The 20,733-nt window shown below is 56.2% G+C and overlaps 1 protein-coding gene across 1 annotated transcript in view; it reads right to left on the bottom strand.

The window, feature by feature from the left end:
• Positions 1 to 10,089, bottom strand: part of CYTH1 (cytohesin 1) — an 80,433-nt gene extending 70,344 nt beyond the window's left edge. Inside the window, exon 1 of the mRNA XM_058704686.1 lies at positions 9,939 to 10,089. Coding sequence (XP_058560669.1) covers positions 9,939 to 9,960 — 22 coding nt within the window. The 5' untranslated portion in view covers positions 9,961 to 10,089. The remainder of the gene's footprint in view (positions 1 to 9,938) is intronic.
• Positions 10,090 to 20,733: the final 10,644 nt, after the last annotated feature.

The following is a 20,733-nucleotide window of genomic DNA, read 5'->3' as shown; positions in this document are numbered from 1 at the left end:
TGAGCCGAAGTTGGACGCTTAATCGACTGAGCCACCCAGGCACCCCCGCGGGAGCCCCTCTTAACCTCCTTGCCGCACTCGTCTTTCAAGAGCAGAATAATCCTATTTTTCGTCTCAATGTTCCTTTTTTAAGACGCGCGCTGATATGTCGGAACGCACGGAAAGCGCTTCCATAACCCTCCCCGCAGCTCAGCGGCAAGTCAGCGGCGAGGAGCCTCCCCCCTGGGTCACGGCCACAGCCAGCTGCCGCAGGAACCGAGCCCCCGAACAAAGCACGGGACAGCAGAGGCACGAAGCGGGACATTTTACAAGTGAGGTGAGAGGGCTACGTTCTAATCTCAACTGCACCTCGCGGGCAGCCACGGGCCCCTTCGGTGGCCTGCGTCTCCCTGTCGGCCACAGACAGAGAGACGGCCGGAGCGACTCCTTCAACGCACTCCGAGAGCCCACAAGGTCCGGGCCGGCACCGGGCACCTGGGGCCCGGCCGGTAACCAGAGACGCCGCGGCGGTGGAGACCGAGCGGACGCAGTCACGTGACTGCCGGCAGGTGCTCTAGGGACGAGCCGAGGCTGGCGGGCAAGGGCACGAACCGGGAGGACGTGGGGAGGAAGGCATCCGAGCGGGGGGAAGAGCCCGCGGGCGGGCTGAGCCGAGACGTGCGAGCGGCGGACCCGGGGGGCCTCGCTGAGGTCAGCAGCCGCCGAGGCCAGCGGTGGAGGAGCCTCCCCGCGCCCCGCGGCCACAGCCAGAGTCAGACCACCAAGTCCAGGGGGGCGTCCCTAGTTCTGTGGGGTTATCGGAAATCCGGGAAGTCATCTTCCAATCACAGTCCTAAGACTCTTCAGAACTTCTTTTCCTCCACGCTTCGCCCGGGCACAGAGGCAGATCCCTCAAGGTCTCTGTCAAAGTTACCGAACGGGCTGAAGAAAAAGCGGTTCCCCATCAGGACAAGTCATGGGGTCAAGGGAGGAGAAGTGCCCTGCGGGGAGCATCGCAGACCAGGAGCCCCGGAGGCTCCTCGGCTCCAAGGAGACGGCCCAGGTCACCCAGAAGCTGTGTGCCGCCTCCCTCTCCGTCCAGTGTGGCCCTGACAGGAGGGTGAGGGCCCCCGGCTGGGAACCGGGAGGCGCGCCCCAGGCCCCCCACTGTCCTGAACCACAGGCCCCCTGCGGGAGCTCCGGGGGATGGCCGGGGAGAGCCAAATGTGCAAAAGCCGGCTTTTACAACTCCTTCAAACACGGCACTAAATGGGCAATCTCGCGTCACGGTTAGGAATCCAGGCCCCCAAAGTTTGTCTCTGAGCCCGCAGAGCTGAAGCCTTGTGTCAGCATCCTCGGTGACCCCTCCGGGGTACCGCTGTCCTGAGGGGGCCCTGCTCAAACGCCGGCCTCTCCCCGGACAGGAGACAAAGCTGCCAAGTCCGAGCCTCGGGTGGGAAGACGCTGGAAGACGCTCTGTCATTCGCCCGAAGAAATACTATTCTCCAGCCGCGTTCTCCTACTTCACTGTCGAAATTTCTTTTCTCAATAGCCTTTTCTATTTCATCACAAGGGCGAAAAGGCAAGGAGTGGCATGAAAGGTCCCTGTAAGTGGCTGAGAGGCCAACTTCAGTACGATCTGTAAGGGGCGGGGGGGGGGGGGGGCGGGGGGGGGGCGGGAATCACTTACGTTAACTGTCACCTGGTGACCCGACTGCTCGCTGACATTCTGGCCGCCCAACCACAACACAAGCTCTGGCTCTCGGGACTCATCAAAGGCCAGCCCGGTCACACCCCTGCCACCACACCAAGCCCGGGTCACCAGAGGCCCTGGGAGGGAACGCTGACCTCGAAACCGACACCATCCAACAGATGAAGGGCAAGAATGGCCTCCTGTGGAACCCATTTCCAATTTCCCTCCAACTGGAATTGGAACCCTCCAATTTCCACCCTAAAATTAACGGCAGGCTCTTTCAATCTAAATCTGTTTAATGACCCCCAATGTAGGCTGTAACTACAAAACTACCCAAACTACATCAAGACACGGAACTGCGCACCCCAATTCCAGGAGAGACACAGAGAGCTTAGAAAGCTGATACAAAGCACAGAGGGTCCAGAGGAAGTGGGAAAGGGGGTCTGAAAAAATGGGGAATAGGAATGAGCAGACAGCACGGCAGAAGCGACTTCGGGTCTGCGGATCTGGCTGCCGCCCATCGGTGAGGCCGCCTCACATACACAGCGACCTCTTCACCTGGGGACGGGCAGGCTCTGTGCTCCTCCCCTGCAGGATCACCCTGAGGACCGAAGGAGAACTCAGGCAAAGTGCTCGGCAGGAACTCAGCGCAGAGCAGGCTGTGAACTCCTGCTGTGCTCTGGCGTGCCTCCATCTCATCTCATCCGGCCCCAGAGCCAGGTGCCCCCCCCACCCCCGCCACCGCCCCCGACCTCTCTCTCCCCGAACCCTCCAGACCTCCCACAGCATTTGCTCACATGTCCATCAGAGCTCCTGCTGTACAGTCTTGGAATTTTTCAACATGTCAACTCCACTAGGAGCTTCCTGAAAGCAGGCCTGTATTTTAAAATTCCAGCAAACACCCTGACACCGAGAAGGTAATGAAAAAAATGCTCAACAGGCAGAAAGACGGATGGGTAGCTGGAAAACAATTCAGATGGCAAGAAAGAGAATGAATCAAATGTCTTTCCAAGCATGAATAATTGGGGTGATAGGTAATGGTGGTAAAAGTGAAAAAAAAAAAAACCCACAAAGGAAAAGTCTGGAGGGAGGACTGGACTGGAGAGGCAGGACACCTTCAGACACGCGGAATCTGAGAAGGGGACGTACGGCCAAGGGGACCGTCCAGCGGGCAGCCAGAAACACGAGAATACAGCTAGAAATCAAAATATCCTCTTAAGTTCAGTCACCAGGGCTGCTGGAAGCCGTGTTTCAGGGAAACACAGAACTTAAAGTGAACTTAAGCTAATAGGTGCAAACACACACGTGGCCCTGGCAGCTGCTGGCTACAAAAGCCCCACAGACAGAAGAACACGAGCCCGGTCCTGCTCGAGGAGCCGTGAGTGAATCCTGTAATTCAAGACTGGCTCAGAATCATTTTCAAAACGGGTATTAATTTTTTTTTAATGTTTTATTTTACTTTTGAGACAGAGAGAGACAGAGCACAAGCAGGGGAGGGGCAGAGAGAGGGAGACACAGAATCGGAAGCGGGGTCCAGGCTCTGAGCCGTCAGCACAGAGCCCGACACGGGGCTCGAACCCACGGACCGTGAGATCGTGACCTGAGCTGAAGTCGGACGCTCAACCGACTGAGCCCCCCAGGCGCCCCTATAGTCTTTTTTTTTAATACACATTTTGGTGTTTGGGGCGCCTGGGGGGGCTCAGTCGGTTGGGCGTCCTTGCCCAGGACCACAGCCTTCGCCCTCTTCTCAGCACGTGACCTCCCCATTTCCCCGGGCTCCACTCAGTATGTCCAAACCCGAGCACCCGCCTTCATCTGAAGGCTCTCTCCAAGCAGTCATCTGAGACAGCAGCCCGGCGCTCACCCGGAACCCTGTTTCGCTCCCGCAACGCTAGGTCTCTCCCGAGCCGTGGCAACCAGACCCCATGACTGTCGGTCCTTGTGGTTAATGCCCCCTCTTGCCCGCTCCTACTGCCTTTGCCCAGGTCCTCCTCCTCCACCAGGATGGCGCCAAGGGCTTCCTAAGGATCTCCCCGCTGCCCCCTGGAACCACGGCAGGCAGTGGGATCTTTCTAAAATGCAAAATCATCACCACGAAATACCCCAGTTCAGCCCCCAGGCTCCCTGTGGCTCAGAGAACAGTCTTTGGAACACACAGAAGCCTTCCATGACTCTGTCCTCCCCCCGCCCTACCGCCCCCCCCCCCCCCCGGGCCTGTGTCTGTGGCCTCCTGTTCTCTAGGTGCAGAGGGGCCAGTGCCCCTCACCTGCTGGCCCTGGCTCACTCTCTCTGCGGGACATGTTACTTCCCTGCCGTCTTCACCCAGTTGGCACCGACCCGGCTTCTAGAGCCCAGTTCTGTGAACTGTCGTCCGTCCAGTCCGGCTCGACCCCAACTCCAGGCAGGACTCCTCCAGCTGCTCACCCAGGGTTTTCACACCTGCCACACGCACTCTGACCCTCGCCCTCAAGGCCTCCACGTCTGTCTTCTAGGCTCCAAGCACGCCTGCCAACGGGGGCTGCACGCTGGGGCGGGGGGGGGGGGGGGGGGGGTTGCTGGCTGACCGAATACGCGCTTCCGAACTGCTTGCCCAGACGGGCCTACGACGGTACCACCGAAGAGGAAAGGTTTTTAATAGCAGGACACCGATTCCATCCTTCGCACCAGCATTAATAGTTATAATATGCACTGTAACGATGCCAGAGAAAGGTACTCTTCTGAAATAGGAAACCTTGAAGACTCAAAAAAAAAAAAAAAAAAAAAAAAAAAAAAAGGTAAAAAACAGGAAAAGACTCAGATAAGGAAGGTCATGTCCTGACCCTTGTTAAAGGAGCCAGGCAGCTCAGAAAGCAGCTCACAGCCACCTCAGCATCACAGAGACAGACACTGTCACACCATCCTGGATAAGGACGGGTAACAAAAATCCCCTGCACAGCCTTCAGCCTATCTTACGTGCTTTTAGTGCAGAGAGACCCGCAAAACAACACTACCAGCAGTTTCAGAGGATGTGGGACTCACTTCTTGAACATTTCTAAATCATTTTCCACCTCCTCCGTGCCTCTATTATTGCAACTGAAACTAAGCAACAATAATTAGACAATCAAGAGGCAGTGTGGCAACAAAGCCAATGGACAGGTTCGGGCAAATTACTGTCTCCAGGAGCCCGCTGTCCGAGCCTTTCGTGCTGGAGGGCGAACAGGAAAGGGGCGGACAGGTCTTCGGGGGCGGACTCCGGTGGCCACCCGGCCCCACGCTGAACCTCTGCCCCACAATCCAGGGCAACACGCCCGCACGTCGGCCTCACCCTTGCCAACTGACCCGTGGGTTTGCTCTCACCCTTGAACTGGAAGGCACTGTCCTTCCAGTTCCTTCTGTAGAACTACCTGATCTTGAATGTTTGAAACACATTAAGGAAAACCCATTTGGCAAGACTGCTCGTGATTAATACACGGGACATTTAGAAAGAAACGGGTATGAGCCTTAAGATCCCACGGACCGACCCAAGCATCATCATAACCCAGACCTGTAAGAGCTACCTAACTCATGAGTTCTCCTCTAAAGGAAACGTTTGTATTTGGCCAGAAGACAATATATGGGTTGAGAGATCTTCAATCCTTAGGAGAAAAATTAGGTGCGCCTGGGTAGCTCAGTCGGTTAAGCGTCTAACTCTTGATTTGGGCTCAGGCCATGATCTCATGGGTTCGTGGGTTCAAGCCCCGTGTCGGGCTCTGATGCTGACAGCACAGAGCCTGCTTGGGATTCTCTCTCTCCCTCTCTCTCTGCCCCTCCGCTGCTCACACTCTCTCTCAAAATAAACGAACCCTTTCAAATAAAAAGAGAAACAATTAAAAAAAGAAACAGGTGAACACCACCATTGGGCAAAATCTCACCCCAACCCCAAAATCTTTCCCCAAGCTGAAAACATCACAGTGAGAAAAACAGTTCATTTGTTCGCAGCCACACAAAAAAAGTTAATCTCAGGTAAGTAAATAAAGAAGCCATCATCCCACACAAACACGCAGGTCATAATACGCAAAAACGCAAAAGAGTCTTTCAACCCAGCTAGTGATTTAATGAGGTGCCATTTTGTAACCAGTAGATTTGTTTTCTTTAAAAAAAAAAAAGCTTTCAAATGCAAATCCTCACCAGTGGTGTACTTGCCGTGATACTCAAACACGTTCCCCCATACATCGCTAGGAACAGGGTATATCTGTACCGCCCTTTGGGAAAGCAAGTCGGCACCATGTACCAAGAATTCTAAAAATGTTTATCGCCTCTGACAGGTTAATATCACCCCTGGAAATCTACCTTAAAGACCACAAAATGTATAATTATGGTAACTTTATGTTCCAGATTTTTCTAAGAAAACCCTGACTTCATAGAACTGTATTGTTTTCCATAAAGGCAAATCACTAAGCGTGTAACTGAAGTTGAGAACAACGAAAGACACCATTATCACCGGGGGAAAAAAAAAGGAAAACTGGTCTGGCACAGGGTCAAACGCGTACAGAGGGGTGTTCCTGTTTCTGTTTGGGATGGAGAGCGGCAGGCAAAAACTTAACCACCGAACATGAACTTCTGCAGCATGGAACCCGGTTCAGTCTACTACTGTTCCCTCAATGGCTGCCGAGGGGTCTGTGCTGGGTCCCAACCCCACGCTGGCCTGCCCCCGAGGCACAGAGATGAGACAGCAAATCTCCCCTGAAGGCACGGGGCTCCCACCCCTGCCACAGCAGCGCCCACGCACCCCACTGCCCACACCTCGTTTCGTCTTCTGATGGCGGAAGTCGGGCCCTGGCTGAGGTCAGCATGTCCTTCACACAGAAGCTTACTCCTTACAGGCCAGTTCTCCCTCATGGCGAAACTTGGGACAAGTCTGAAGCTAATGGAAAGCAAGGAGAGTAGGAGCTGTGTTCGAGAAGTAAAGGCCATACATGGCACCACGGGTTCAAAGCTCTTCAGCGGCTCTGCCCAGATATTTGATGGTCTGATGTCAGAACCGTGACACAGAATCCTGACGGCTAATGCTTCCAAAGTCACTACGGGATGGCCCTGCCCACCTCTCCCTCACAATCTGTCCCGAGAGAGGAGTGGACAACCCACGGGGACTCTGGAACCGCAATTCCTGGGTCAGAACCTCCCGAGAACCAAGCTAAGGACCCTCCAAATATGCACATGCACAAAAACTTTCACGTACGCTTTCGGGAGGGCCCCAGAGGCCCGCTAAGAGGTGGCCCGCAGGTTTACAATGTCCGCTCAAGTTCAGGAGGCACCAAGGGGAATGGTCACGGAGTCTTTTCTCGGGCAGGGTATCTACGAAGGCAAAAATCCCTCTTCCTCTTGCAAAGAGAACTGTGAAATCCGCAAAGAATGGTGACCTAAGAAGAGAGCGTGACCCTTTAAAAAAAAAAAGTCCCAATTATTTCACAGTGTTTAGAAAGAAACTGGGGGACGAAGATCGACCAGCCACAAGCAATAGGCACACCTCTCTTCCAACGTCAATTAAGCTTTTAGAAAATCACCAATTCCACGGTTTTCAAAGAAAACAAAGCCCGAAGGGGACTTCTGTTCAACTCTCCTCCTACCCCCTGGCCCGGGTCCTCACAGTCCATTGTGCCCCACCACGTGCACCGTGCGAAGCACCCGATACCCGTCCAGTGAGTTAAGAACCTCTGAATTAAAAAGACGGCATTACAGGGCGCGTCTACGAGAGGAAGGGCATCCGAACTCGAAGGTGTGGTCACTGGGTCTACAGAACACCGGAGTCCACAGTCGGGAAAGGCCGTTCTGGGGGTGCCTGGGTGGCTCAGCAGGTTGAGCGTCCGACTTTGGCTCAGGTCACGATCTCGCGGTTCGTGGGTTCGAGCCCCGCATCGGGCTCTGTGCTGACAGCTTGGAACCTGGAGCCTGCCTCGGGTTCTGTGTGTGTGTGTGTGTGTGTGTGTGTGTGTGTGTGTGTGTCTCTCTCTGCCCCTCCCTTGCTCGCTCTCTCTCTCAAAAATAAACATTAAAAAAAAAAAAAAAAAAGGCTGTTCTATTAGTGTTTTAAGTTCTCTGTAATTGAACAGGGAAAGTCTAAAACTCATCCTCTGTCTTCAGCGTGTTATGAACGAATTCTGTTCCAGAAGTGTTTCATGCCCACGTGGCAGCCAGGAAACCACAATCCTTCCCCTGAGACACAACGTTAAAAACAGGGCCTGTGCGCTAGGCTAACTCACGACACGACGGAGGTTGGAGGTGCCGAGAGACCGTCTGGGTGTGCATTTTGTGTGCTCTATGAGTCTGCACCCCACGTGTCCTACCCCCGCCAGGTGGGTTCCCTGTAAAACCCGGGAGGGGAACCGCCGCTCTGGGGACAGAGACAACCCTCAAAGAACTGACATTCTTATTCTTCGTAGCCATTAGGTACTTCTTGTGTGGCGAGCCCTACGGGTGGGGAATCTTCTTTAATTCCAACGTTTTTGGTTCCACCAAAATACAAAGAAGATGACATTTTTAACTGTATAAAGGGGAAGAACAAACTTCTTTCTCATCTTTACGTGTGGTCAGCAGAATTATCGGCCCCCAAAGATTTCCGTGACCTAATCGCCAAAACTGATGACTGTGTTACCCTAGGTGGCAAACGTGGGATTACCCCTGCGGAGTACCCCTGCTAAGCTGGACCGTCCCGGTGGGTCCAATGTAATCACAAGGGTCCTAATAAAGAGAGCCAGCTACCTGCTGGCTCTGAAGATGAAAGGTGCCCCCCCCCACCCCGCAAGGAATTAAGGTGGCCTCTAGAAGCTGAAACAGGAAATGGATCCTCCCCTAGAGCCCCCCAGAATGGAACACAGTCCTGCAAACACCTTGACGGCAGCCCAGTGAGACCCAAATGTGGGCTTGTGACCTCCAAAAACGACACGAGCATAAATTTATGTTGTTCCGAGCCATCGAGTTTGTGCTAATCCGGTACAGCTGCCCCAGGACACCAATCCGCCCGCTTCCATTTACCCCTTCCAAGCACAAATTCGCCGCATGCCCGTTGGCAAAGCAGTCGCTGCGTTAAAAGCAACCAGACAGACAGCTTCCTGCCCCGCTTGGTGGGTCAGAACACTAGCAGAGGGCAAGAAGAAAGCCTGGCAGAACCCCGGGGTCCCACACAGATTCAATGGCAAGAGAAGGAAGAGAAAATAGCAGCAGGCGAAGCTTCTCATGTGCAGAAAAGAGGAGGCAGGAGGGGCGGAAAGATCCTCTGAGGCCAGCCAGTGGGTGATCCCCCCCCCCCCCCAATCACAAAAAGGAGCGCACAGAAGGCTTCTCTTTGGAAGGTAACTCGGGGACGTCTGACGGTCGCCATCCCCAAAGCGCTCCGGACTTGAGCTGCCAGTGGGTCTAGAGAGCAGCTGCACATTCCCCGGCGCGCGGCTCGGGGTCAAGTTGCGGGTCACAGGCCCCCCTCTTCCGCAGCCAACAGCTCCACAACGCCTTACTTGTAAATAAACACAAGACACCAGACCTGCCTCCGCGACTGCCCCCGGACCGGCTCCAGCGAGCCGCACAAGCGCTGTAAATGGGGCTGCCTCCTGCGCGGCTACCAAAACCACCCAAGTTCGCCCCTCGTCCTAGTTGCCAGTTCTTTCCGAAATTCCTCCCGAATACAGTGTTACTCAATTCCCAAGGAACCTGCGGCGAGCCCCGCAGTTTCAGGCTGTTTTGAGGGGGGAATGCGCCGGCTCCCGGCCACCAGCGGTTCGGGGGGCCGGGGGGTGGTAAGGGTCGCAGGAGGGCAATGTGGGAACCGTCAAGTGGGACGCCGTGCAGGGCGATCTGTCCCCGCGCACCCGCGGGAGCGCAAACTTGGGTGTTCCCGAAGCGCGGCCGGGCTTCGCGGGGGGCTGGCACAGCTCGCGGGGGGCCGGGGGCCGGCGGAGGGGCCGGAGCCCGCCCGACGGCGCCCGCTCCCCGCAGCCCGCCCGCAGCAGCGCCCCGGGGAAGCCTGTGCGCTCCGTGGCCGCCCATGTGTGCTCCTCGCCCGCGAACAAAGACGCGGACCCGGCACACAACTTGCGCACCCCACAGAGGCCCGAAACTAGGGGGACGCGGCCCCCGCAGGAGACACCGCGCGACCCCGGCCTCCGGTCCCCGAACACCGCCGACCCCTGGGCTCCAGTCCCGCACCGCCGTCGCCGCGAAGCGCCAGCCGCCCGAGCAGCCGGAGGCGCCGGGCGGGCACGGCAGGAAGCGCGGGAGGGGGCGCTTGCCCGGCCGCGCCGCGGGCCGTACTGACCGTAGCTGTCGTCCTCCTCCATGGTGCCGGCGCCGGGCTGCGCGCCGGGCCCCGCCGCTCGCCCCTCACGTCCCGCCGCGCCTGGCCCCGTGCGCCTCGGTCCGGCTCAGAGCCCCGCCCCCGGCCCGCGCCGCCGCCGCTGCCGCCGCCGCCGCCGCCGCCGGCCTTGACTCCCGCGGGGGGCCCCGCCCGCCACCCGCGCGCGCCCCGGCACGCGGCCGCCGCCCGCACGCGCCTGCGCACGCGCGCCCGCCCGGGGCCCGCCCCCCGAGCCCGAGACCCCGCCCGCCGCCCACGCGCGCGCGCATCCCCCCTCCCCCCCTCCACACACGGCCAACTCCAGGCCTGCACCTGCGCACGCGCGGCCGCCGGACCCCGCCCCCCCGAGACCCCGCCCGCCGCCCACACACCCACGCGCGCGCGCGCACCCCCGGGCACGCCGCCAACTCCAGACCCGCGCCTGCGCACGCGCGCACGCCCGGGCCCCGCCCCCTGGTCCCGAAGCCCCGCCCGGCCGCCTCCGCGGGCCCCGCCTGTTTCGGGTTTCGCAAGGGCTGTGCGGCGTGCCCAGCCCACAGCCGGCGGGCGGCCGCCCACACGCCCAAGGTCGCGTCCGGCCACCGAAGGGAAGGGTGGTCCTCGTTGACGTCAGCCCCGAAGGTCATGCCCGCCTCAGCTTGCCAGGGAGGGCCGTGTCTTTGGCCAGAGGCTGCAGAGCATTTGAATTCATTGATTTCTGTGGTCCAAACCTTAGCCCCATGCGTGCCATGACTTCACTGCTTTCATACATGCTTTTATTAGTCCTTTGAATTTTCCTGGATCAGGTTTCAAAGGGAGGCACCTCATCCCCCAGCATTTCAGGATTTTCGTGCTCCTGATTCTTGCATCTCTAAATCCACACGTTTCTAGACTGTTCCCTACGTGTTTTATTTGCCCACACCAGGCTTAACCAGTCCCCTTCCCTTTGCTGTGCTGGAGCAGCTAAGCTCTGCACCTGAAAGTTGGGGACCTCTGCTATCAGGGTGCTGGGCTCCTTAACAGGTATCTGCTTGCATTAACCAGTGAGGGGATGGAAGAATGCACTGGAAAGACCCTTGGAGAACAGTTCGTCCTGAGATCTCGCAGACAAAGAAACTGAAGCCCTAGGAGGTCCGGGGCACACACAGGGCTGAGGCAAAGACCAGGCAGTGGCCCCTCTCCCGGACATCTCCCAACATTACCATGCTAAACACCCCCCACACACACACACACCTTACTGCGTTCCTACCCGACCCTTTATGATAATTGCTCACAAGACAGCAAAAGAATACAAGAAGGGATCAAGTGAGACACGAAGGCCGTTTCTCTGTGACAAAGAGGAAAATCTCAGGGCTGTGGAATGACAGCCCCAGAACTCAGGACTCCTCACCCAAACACCGTGCACTACCTCAGGACCTCCGTGGACATCCACGGACCTCTGGGGGTTTAGACAAGTCACAAGAAGGAGGTGAAGATAACTCTTCCTGTGGGCCGTCCTGTCCCCAGTGCAACCCCGTCTTGGCTGACTTTCTTGCTGGAACCGTTCCTTCCTGAGAGTGCTTGTCTACACTGATAGCTCACAACTTTTATGGACAGTTTCAGTGTTTTTGAATCCCCGGTGCCCTCCCTTGTCCACTTTGAAACACTCACCGGTAGATACAAATGCTGCGTGTAAATATATGTGTTGTTCTGTGCAAAACGATTTTTCTGGAAGGCTCCACAAAAGAAGTTGAAAGGAATAAACTGGGACAAAGGGAGGTTGAGACTTTTTTTTATCCTTCTTTCATTTTTAAGTTTATTTACTTATTTTGAGAGAGAGAGAGCGAGAGAGAGCTCGCAAGCAGGGGAGGGGCAGAGAGAGGGAGAGACAGAATCCCAAGCAGGCTCTGCACTGTCAGCACAGAGCTCCACGTGGGGCTAGAACTCACGAACCGTGAGATCATGACCGGTGCCGAAGCCAAGAGTTGGAGGCTAAACTGCCTCAGCCACCCAGGGGCCCGGTGACCTACATTTCATTCTATACTTTGTCATGGTCTTTCTGTGCTGTCTGGTCTTTTTACACAGTGTGAATGTATCTTCATTGTTGTTAATTTAGAAAAATAAAGGAAAAAAAAAAAAAGCTACTTTTCTAGCCACTCCCAGATGCACGGGATCTTTCTTGGTTTAGCGCTAGCCATAAAAATTACAGGAGCCTCAGGGACTTCGGGATCACTCGGTCACTCTGGCTGGTCCAAGCCCCTCCTTTTGGACAGATCATTGGACACGTAACACAGTGCGCTACACCTGGGGCTGCTGGAGGAGAGCTCGGCCTTGGCCAAGTTCCTGAATGCTCATGAACCTCTCTTGGAATATCTCCATGGTGGGGGCGGGGGTGGGGGAAGTGTGACCCCTCCCGGCAGCCTATTTCATTACTGGCCAACCCCCAAGTTTGCCTCCCAGGACTTCTCAATTGTTCTAGGCAACAAAGAAAAGTAATTTCCCCTTGAGGGAAAAGAAAGAAAGAATGAATGAGGAAACTCCTGCGCTTTTATTTCAGATCTGCTTCTGATTAGCCCTGTGACCTGGGCAAGCCCCTCAACCCTCCAGACCCTTTCCTGCCCACAAAATGCAGCCTCTGCCTGTAAACGTGCATTCTGCCCAGAACTGATCTCTGAAGGGACAGGTCTGTCCCTGTCTTCCGCTCAACTTCTACACGGCTGGCTGACGTCACTTCTGTTAGAGGAGACGGATTTCAAGATAACAGCCTAAAGAACCCGAATCTTTACATCCTATCTGGGGGGCGGGGCTACAGCTCTGGCCCACTCTTCTAAGAAAATGGCTCCTTCCCGAACATCCCTCTTAATTTCACGACAGGACCAACCCAGCCTTTGGTGGGGAACCTTAGTGTCTTCATTTCTTTAGGCACATCCCCCCCCCCCCCACCAAGTGTTTCTTTCAAATGATTCCAGAAATTAGACACTTCTCTTGAATAGATGATGTTATCTTTCTCCTAAAAGGTTGATTCTGGTGGATTCATGAGTTTCATCTTCACTGATTTCGCCACGTGGTCTAGTTTATAGCGGGGACTTTACAGCAGGGAGTCCTATTTGGGCCCCGGCGTGACCATGTCCTTTGGGGGGGTGTGTGCTCAGTGATTTGGCTGCGTGTTGTTCGTGTTGGCCTGGGCTTCGGTGCTCCATCGACTGGCTTTGACCTGGTGATCTCCTTTCACCCTAGCGGAGCACCGAGACTCTCGCTGACATCCGTCCCCTCTGTGTCTTCTCCCTCCCACTCTCTAGGCCAGAGTCACCAGGAGATTCAAGGCATTCCCGAGCTGGCTTTCTTCCCTTGACGGTACGATACGGGGGTCCCTTGCCACCTGAACTCTTGCTCGGTGACCAAACCTCGGGAAGAAAAGCCATTCAGAGGACAGGTTAATTCTCACTATCCACACGGAAATCGATCGTGGTCCCAACTCCCAAATGTCAGCCCGTTAGGATAATGAGGGGTACTGGTGTGAATGCTCATCATTGCAATTAGCATGGCACTTGACTGTGTACAAGTTCGTTTACCTGACAAGGTTTTACTCCAGCAGGGGCTTTCACATAGCAGGTCCCAACTCTCGACGGCGGAGAAACCCATCATCGTTAGATGAAAATGGACTAAAATCCAAAATCTGCATCTGTCACACGTAATATAGTGCTTGTTTCGGTCGGGTGTGAAGGCGTGCAAGGATGCGACATGTATTTCTGACTCAAAGTCACTGGCAAAGACACTCCATTAGATCACATTTGTGACTCACAGGGATTGCTTCGATGTTTTCCCTGAACCACAGATTTGGAAACTGAGGCTCACAGAGGCCGCGGTGCAGGGTGGGAGACACACCAGGCCGGCTTCGCTAGCTGCTTGTGTCCTCAGCCCCTGGAGGGGACAGAGCTGGAGGCAGGGAGAGCTGGGAGACACGGGACTCCACGGAGGACCTGGGACTCCCCCCAGTCTGCCTGTTGTAACCCAGGCCTCCTCCCTGCATTGCTATTTCTTCAGACAACCTGGAATATATGCCTTTTCCCTGTGGTTGGTCCATATAAGGTTTTTTATGTTAATGTTATTATTTTTTTTTATTTAAAAATTTTTTTTTCAACGTTTTTTATTTATTTTTGGGACAGAGAGAGACAGAGCATGAACGGGGCAGGGGCAGAGAGAGAGGGAGACACAGAATCGGAAACAGGCTCCAGGCTCCGAGCCGTCAGCCCAGAGCCCGACGCGGGGCTCGAACTCACGGACCGCGAGATCGTGACCTGGCTGAAGTCGGACGCTTCACCGACGGCGCCACCCAGGCGCCCCAAATGTTATTTTTTTTAAGTGTATTTCTTTAGAGAGAGACAGAGACAGCACAAGTAGGGAAGGGGCAGAGAGGGAGGGAGAGACAGAATCTCCTAAGAAGGCTCCGTGTTGTCAGTGCAGAGCCCAGCGTGGGGCTCGAACCCACAGACGGTGAGATTAGAACCTGAGGTGAAACCAAGAGTCAGACGCCACGACCAACTTTTTAAATCGGGGGAGTCTGGGTGGCTCAGTTGGTGAGACGTCCAACTCTTGGTTTCAGCTCAGGTCGTAATCCCAAGGCTTGTGGGTTCGAGCCCCATCTCGGGCTCTGTGCTGACAGCTCAGAGCCTGGATGGAGCTTGATCCGGATTCTGTGTCTCCCTCTCTCTCTGCCCCTCCCCTGCTCATGCTGTCTCTTTCTCTCTCAAAAATAAACATTCGAGGGGCGCCTGGGTGGCGCAGTCGGTTAAGCGTCCGACTTCAGCCAGGTCACGATCTCGCGGTCCGTGAGTTCGAGCCCCGCGTCAGGCTCTGGGCTGATGGCTCGGAGCCTGGAGCCTGTTTCCGATTCTGTGTCTCCCTCTCTCTCTGCCCCTCCCCCGTTCATGCTCTGTCTCTCTCTGTCCCAAAAATAAATAAAAAACGTTGAAAAAAAAAAAAATTAAAAAAAAAAAATAAACATTCGAAACATTTTTTTAAAAATCAGAATTATGAAGGAGGGCTTTAAGCAAAATTTTCTTGTGCTTACACTGTGGTGATTCAAACTTCTTCAGAAACAATCTGTGTTCAACAGGGGGCAGGTTAATGTGTTCTGGTGCTTTCGTTACAAAGGACCGTTCGCAGGCTTTAAAGAGATTGAGGCCGGTTTCCGTAGTGACCAGCGTGAGATGATTCCCAAGCTGTAGGCAGTGAAAAAAGCAGGGACAGAACCGGAGTGTATAATATATTTCCATTTGTAATAAAAATATTTACACACGTAGTAGACGTTTACCCGACAAATGTGTGTTGGGGGCCTGCACCGTACCAGGCACTGCTCAAGGTGCTGGGGACACAGCCATGGAGAGAGTGGCAGGAAAGCCCCACCCTCACGGAGTGTCCGGGCCATGCCTGCCTCTCGGAGAGCTCCTGCCAGAGACAGACAGGAGGAGTAGGAGAGACTCTTCATTACCCATCCTTCCGTATTGTTAGGGGTTGGACTGGGGCCCCCAGAAAGGAACCTTGAAACCCTAGCCCCCAACACCTGTGAATTGTGATCTTATTTGCAGATAGGTTCTTTGCAGATGGAATCAAGTTAAAACGAAGTCATTAGAGTGGCCCTAATCCAATGACTGGTGGCGTTCTAAGACAAGGAGATTAGGGCACAGACACACCCAGAGGAGGCAGATTGGAGGGTTGTGACCACAAACCAAGAGCCACTGGGGGCGTCAGAAGGAGTGCGGCTCAGCCCACACTTTCTGCAGGTTTCAGGCGTCCAGAAGCATACGGTGAGAGGGCATAAATTTCTGTTGTTTCAAGCCCTCCAATTTGTGGGGCTTTGTTATGGTAGGCCTGGGACATATAGAGCTTTTAAATTATACATCATATATACCATATGCCAAATATATACCTATTTTATGTTTTATTGAAAACAACTTTTTTAATGTTTTTTTTTTTTTTTGAGAGAGAGAGAGAGAGAGAGAGAGAGCAGGGGAGGGGCATAGAGAGAGGGAGACATAGAATCCGAAGCAGGCTCCAGGCTCTGAGCTGTCAGCACAGAGCCCCACATGGGGCTTGAACTCACGAACAGTGAGATCGTGACCTGAGCTGAAGTCAGTTGCCCAACCAACTGAGCCACCCAGGTGCCCCTATTTATTTATTTATAGTAATTTATTTAATTAATTAATTAATTTAGAGAGGGAGAGGGACAGAGAGAGAGAGAGGGAGAGCATCCCAAGCAGACTCCACACTGTCAATGCAGAACCTGATGTGGGGCTCGAACTTATGAACCATGAGATCATGACCTGAGCTAAAGTCAGACATTCAACTGAGCCCCCCAGGCGCCCCTATACCTCTGTTAAAGTTTTAAGATAGAACTTTTAGGGGAGCATGGGTGGCTCGGTCAGTTGAGCATCTGACTTCGGTTTCAGGTCATGATCTCGTGTCCACCTGAGGCCAGAGTGGAAGGCAGCCAGGGGCTCTTCTAGAAAAGCCAATACACGCAAGCAGGAACGGTGTTGAGAAAGGCATTCGACCCGGCGTCCTCCATAAACCCAAGCCAGGGGATCGGGCAGCTGGCCTGCAAGGGGTTCTTCCCTGGCTCTCTGGTTCCGCTCTCCCGGCAGGCGGGGCGCTGGGGAGGAAAGGGTGCTTCGCACACGTAAGAGACCACAGACCAGATCGCTCGTGTGGGCCGAGATTGGGGCATTGTCTTGCTTTGAAAACCCCCAGATTTTATTTTGCTGAAGCTCGCAATTTCTTCTGTGTGAATGGCACTTAAAATCTGTTTGTAATGGAACTTGATTGTATCCAGCTGTCACCAACTGTTCCCGTGCCGCCCAGAAGACAGCTGGCCACGTGCCACACGATTCAGGCTCTCACTTCCAACGGAGGGGGGGGGGGGCTCCAGTTCCCGCCAGACTTTGCCCCCATGATTTCGCTTGTGAAACAGAACAAAGCAAAGGGGGTCGCACAGGGGCTTGGGCTCAGGAAGCTGCCACGTCAAAAAGGAGCGGCATTTGAAGCGTGACGTGGGTGGAGGGTGGGCGGCCCGTTTTCCGAGCACGGGGCCACATGCACAGTCACGAGTGACACTTCCTCAAGCGGCTTTTCCAGTGCACTCCCCTGACAAAGATTTCCGGGGCCCTGCTCTGGACAGTGACTGTGGCCTCGTAAGACAGGAAACAGAATGATCAGTGTGAAAGAGGAGGAAGAGGTGCGTTAAAAAAAAGCACAGATCACTTCTTTTTGATGATTTAATTTTAGTTTTTAGACAGAGAGTGAGCGAGCGAGCACCTGCACCAGCAGGGGAGGGGCAGAGAGAAAGAGAAAGCAGGGGTGGGGCAGAGAGAGAGAGAGAGAGAGAGAGAGAGAGAGAGAATCCCAAGGAGGCTCCACGCTCAGTGTAGAGCCCGACGTGGGGCTTGATCCCACAACCCTGGGACCCGACCTCTTTTCCCAGCAGCAGCTGCTCCTGGAGGAGAGCCAGGTGGAGACTGTGTTTGGAGGAAGCACGCCCGCCCGGCCCTGGGTCCCCCCCCCCCCCCCACCCCCCGCGTGTTTTCCGAGGCCTTGACAGACGGCTGCCCCGAGGCCATGCAGGTGCGGTCAGCCCAGAGGTGTGGGAAACCTCTGTAGGGGGCGACTGCCTAGGGTTTCCTGTCCTGAAAGATCGTCCTGGGGGCCAGGAGACCAGAGCAGGAAGCAGGCCCACGGGAGGTTCGAGCTGGTTTGATTCTTGGGGGGGTCAGGACAAAAATGGTGGGGACTCAAGCTTAGAGATGGGTGGTGGTGACGGGACGTTGGGGAGATGAGACTTCCGTTACTGGAGTGTGTGTGGGTGACGGGAGGGAGGTGTGCAGGGGGGGTGGCCACGTTTCCGGGTTTGGCAACGGGGTAGGGGGTGAGCCCCCAGCCACGGAGGGGCCCGGGAGGAGCAGGACCCACTAAGAGGAGGCAAACAAAAGACGGGCCAAGAACTCGCCAGAAGGGCATCCAGGAAAAGACGTTCAGCAGGGTTACATCGATCGGGCAGTGAGATGTATTGATCGGAACTGACGGATTCTGGCTCCATTTAACGCAACAGCTTTAACATTTAAAAGACAGGAAAAGGGGCGCCTGGGTGGCTCAGTCGGTTGAGCGTCCGGCTCTGGCTCAGACCGTGATCTCACGGCTCGTGGGTTCGAGCCCCGCGTCAGGCTCACTGCTGTCCGCACAGAGCCTGCTTCAGATCCTATCTCCCCCTCTCTACCCCTCCCCTGCTTGCGCTAAAACAAAACAATGACAAAAAAGAAAAGAAAAAGAACTCTTGGCGGGGGCCAGTGAACAGTGTCAAATACAGAAAAGGGCTTGTGGCCAATGCCCATCACACTGGGGATGGGGCTGCTGAGTGGAGTAATGACAGCAGCACGCTGAGGACCTCGAGGAAGGAGCAGAGAGCAAGCTGAGGCTTGGCGGGGGGAGACGGTGGCTGGGGCGGACACAGAGGCAAGGGGTTTTAGGACGGCAGACAAGTGAACAGGTCATGAGAGAAAGAGGCAGACGGACCCCCAGAGAGTGGAAGAGGCTGGCCTCCAGACAAAGGCAGGGTACCGGCCCTACCGAGGGAAGCGGGCGTATCTTCTGGTGTCTGTGGCGGTCCCCACGGGTCAAGCGTAAGTCTTCCTGTCTTCCGTCTACGCACCTGACTTCCTTCCCAAACTCCCCCCTCGTGCCGGCCACTCCATAGGAGGACCACTGGATCGTATCCAGCACCCCCTGGGAGCGTTAGAGATGCACGCTCTCAGCCCCCTCCCTGCCCCTGCCTGCTGAATCAGACTGTCGGGGGATGGGGCCCAGCAACGTGGGTGTCTGAACGACCCCCTGGTGATTCTGACACGCGCTCACATTTGAGGCTCGCTTGGGACCAGAATAAGCGATTCTCGGCACTGGCGGCCCAGTAGCATGCAGGCGGAGGGGTCTTAAATGCCGATGCCCGAGCCTCGCTCCCAGGTTCCAGTTTCATTCACACTGGCCTGGAATAACACGCCCAGCTGACTCTGCTGCCCCGCGAGTGTTGGAACCGCCAGGAGCACAGGAAGATGGGGGGCAGGTGGTTCCCCGTGGTTTGTTCTTCTGCTTCGGAGCGGGAGGGGGTTCCTGTAGCGGGATTAGAAACCATTCGCCAAGAGTGAGTGGCACAGAGGCGGGAAGGGAGCAACGGCGTTTGGGAAAACCACTGAAGGGGCTGGCAGAGCCTCATAAAGACGGGCAGCCAGCTGTCCAGACACGCAGAGGTGGGGGAGGAAGGAGCGGGGCACGCGTGTGGTCAAAGGGAGGGGCTGGGGGAGAACCACGCTGCTGAGCACCTACCAAGAACCAGGCGTCTTCACGGCCCCCCGAGGGGCTCCTTCTCCCCTGCTGTGTCCCGTCTACACGGAGGCTTGTCCACGCTCCCGAGACTCAGGGCAGGGATTGGCACTCAGGCCCCTCTCTGGACCGGAGGGCACGCTCACTGCTACGGTGACCCCAGCGGGTTCCCCGCGTGGGGGGGTGGGGGTGGGGGTGGGGGCAGTGGCCAAACGCCTGGACTTTTCTGAACCCCAAGATTCGGAGCCCACAGCTCACCTACACCTCACCCCTGTGACCCTCCCGAGGTTCCTGTTCCCAGAACAGGCGTGACTGCATCACCGCAGGGAATCTGTCACCCACTGGCCTCCCTGGTACACTGGTTCTGCCACTCAACTGCCCACCCAGGCCAGGAGCTGTCCTTCCCCCACCCGGAACCTTCCGCTCCTGGATGCCAGCTCCCCACCTCTCCACCGCCGCCTCCAATGCCGCCCTGGGGCAACTGTTGGCCGGCGAGCGGACGGGTCGTCCTCACCTGTCTTCCCTCCACTCCCACCAGACTCCAGAGTCCACGGCGCCAACCAGACCTTGCAAACTCTTGTCGCAAGTAGTGTGGGAGCTCACGGGAACTCCCTACACGCACACGCACACGCCCGCACGACGTGGCTCATGCCGACATCATCCACCAAAACATACCCCACGCTTTGTGGACAGACATCCTCGTGGTTCCCACCCAGAGCCGCTGGTCCCTGCCCTGGAGACCACGGGCCACCTGGGAGATTGAGCTCTCTGTTCACCTTTACACGTACGGCCGGCAGCCCTACAGTTTGGAAAAGCGACAGCGACGAGGAGGTGGTCCTGCCCCTATGCCCGCCGGGCCCCGGAGCTGAAGTGGACCCCCAGCCTACCGCCGCCCAGCCCGATTCATGAACTACGGACGTGAGCTGGGCTTCGCCAGCCGGGGCTCTGGGCTGCCATCAGCCGCCCCAAACTCTCCCACCCCACCGGGCACCCCGTTCGGTGTGCGTCCGGCTGTGGTCTCACTTCATCTGCTCTTAGTGACGGGGCAGAGGCCCCGGGTATGACGGGCATGTTTGGGTGGGAACTCGGAGGAGACACTGAGGGGGAGGAAGAGGGAAGCAGCCGCGGGGCTCGGGAACAGGCCTGCCCGGTGGTGTTCGCGGAGCGCCCGGAACCGAACCCACCTGCCGGAAGCCTGCCTCCAGCCCAGGGCTGCCTTCGCTTCCGTCTCCCACTCACAGGTGGGGCTCTGGCCAAACGTAACCTCTCAATCACGGTCACGGTCACCTGTGCGGGGACCTGCCGCCCCCGGTGGCCTCCCCCAGCTTCCAGACCCGGCTCCTCCCGCTCAGCAGATGAGCCCCAATTAAGCTCCTGTGTGGACCCCGGCATCCAGTCTTCCTCGCCACGCCCCCCAGCGTGTGGCCGGAGC

The sequence above is a fragment of the Neofelis nebulosa genome, chromosome 16, assembly GCF_028018385.1.
Source record: "Neofelis nebulosa isolate mNeoNeb1 chromosome 16, mNeoNeb1.pri, whole genome shotgun sequence".
Taxonomy (NCBI): domain Eukaryota; kingdom Metazoa; phylum Chordata; class Mammalia; order Carnivora; family Felidae; genus Neofelis; species Neofelis nebulosa.
The sequence above is the reverse complement of the archived record's forward strand: the minus strand, read 5'-3'. Positions and strand labels throughout refer to the sequence as shown.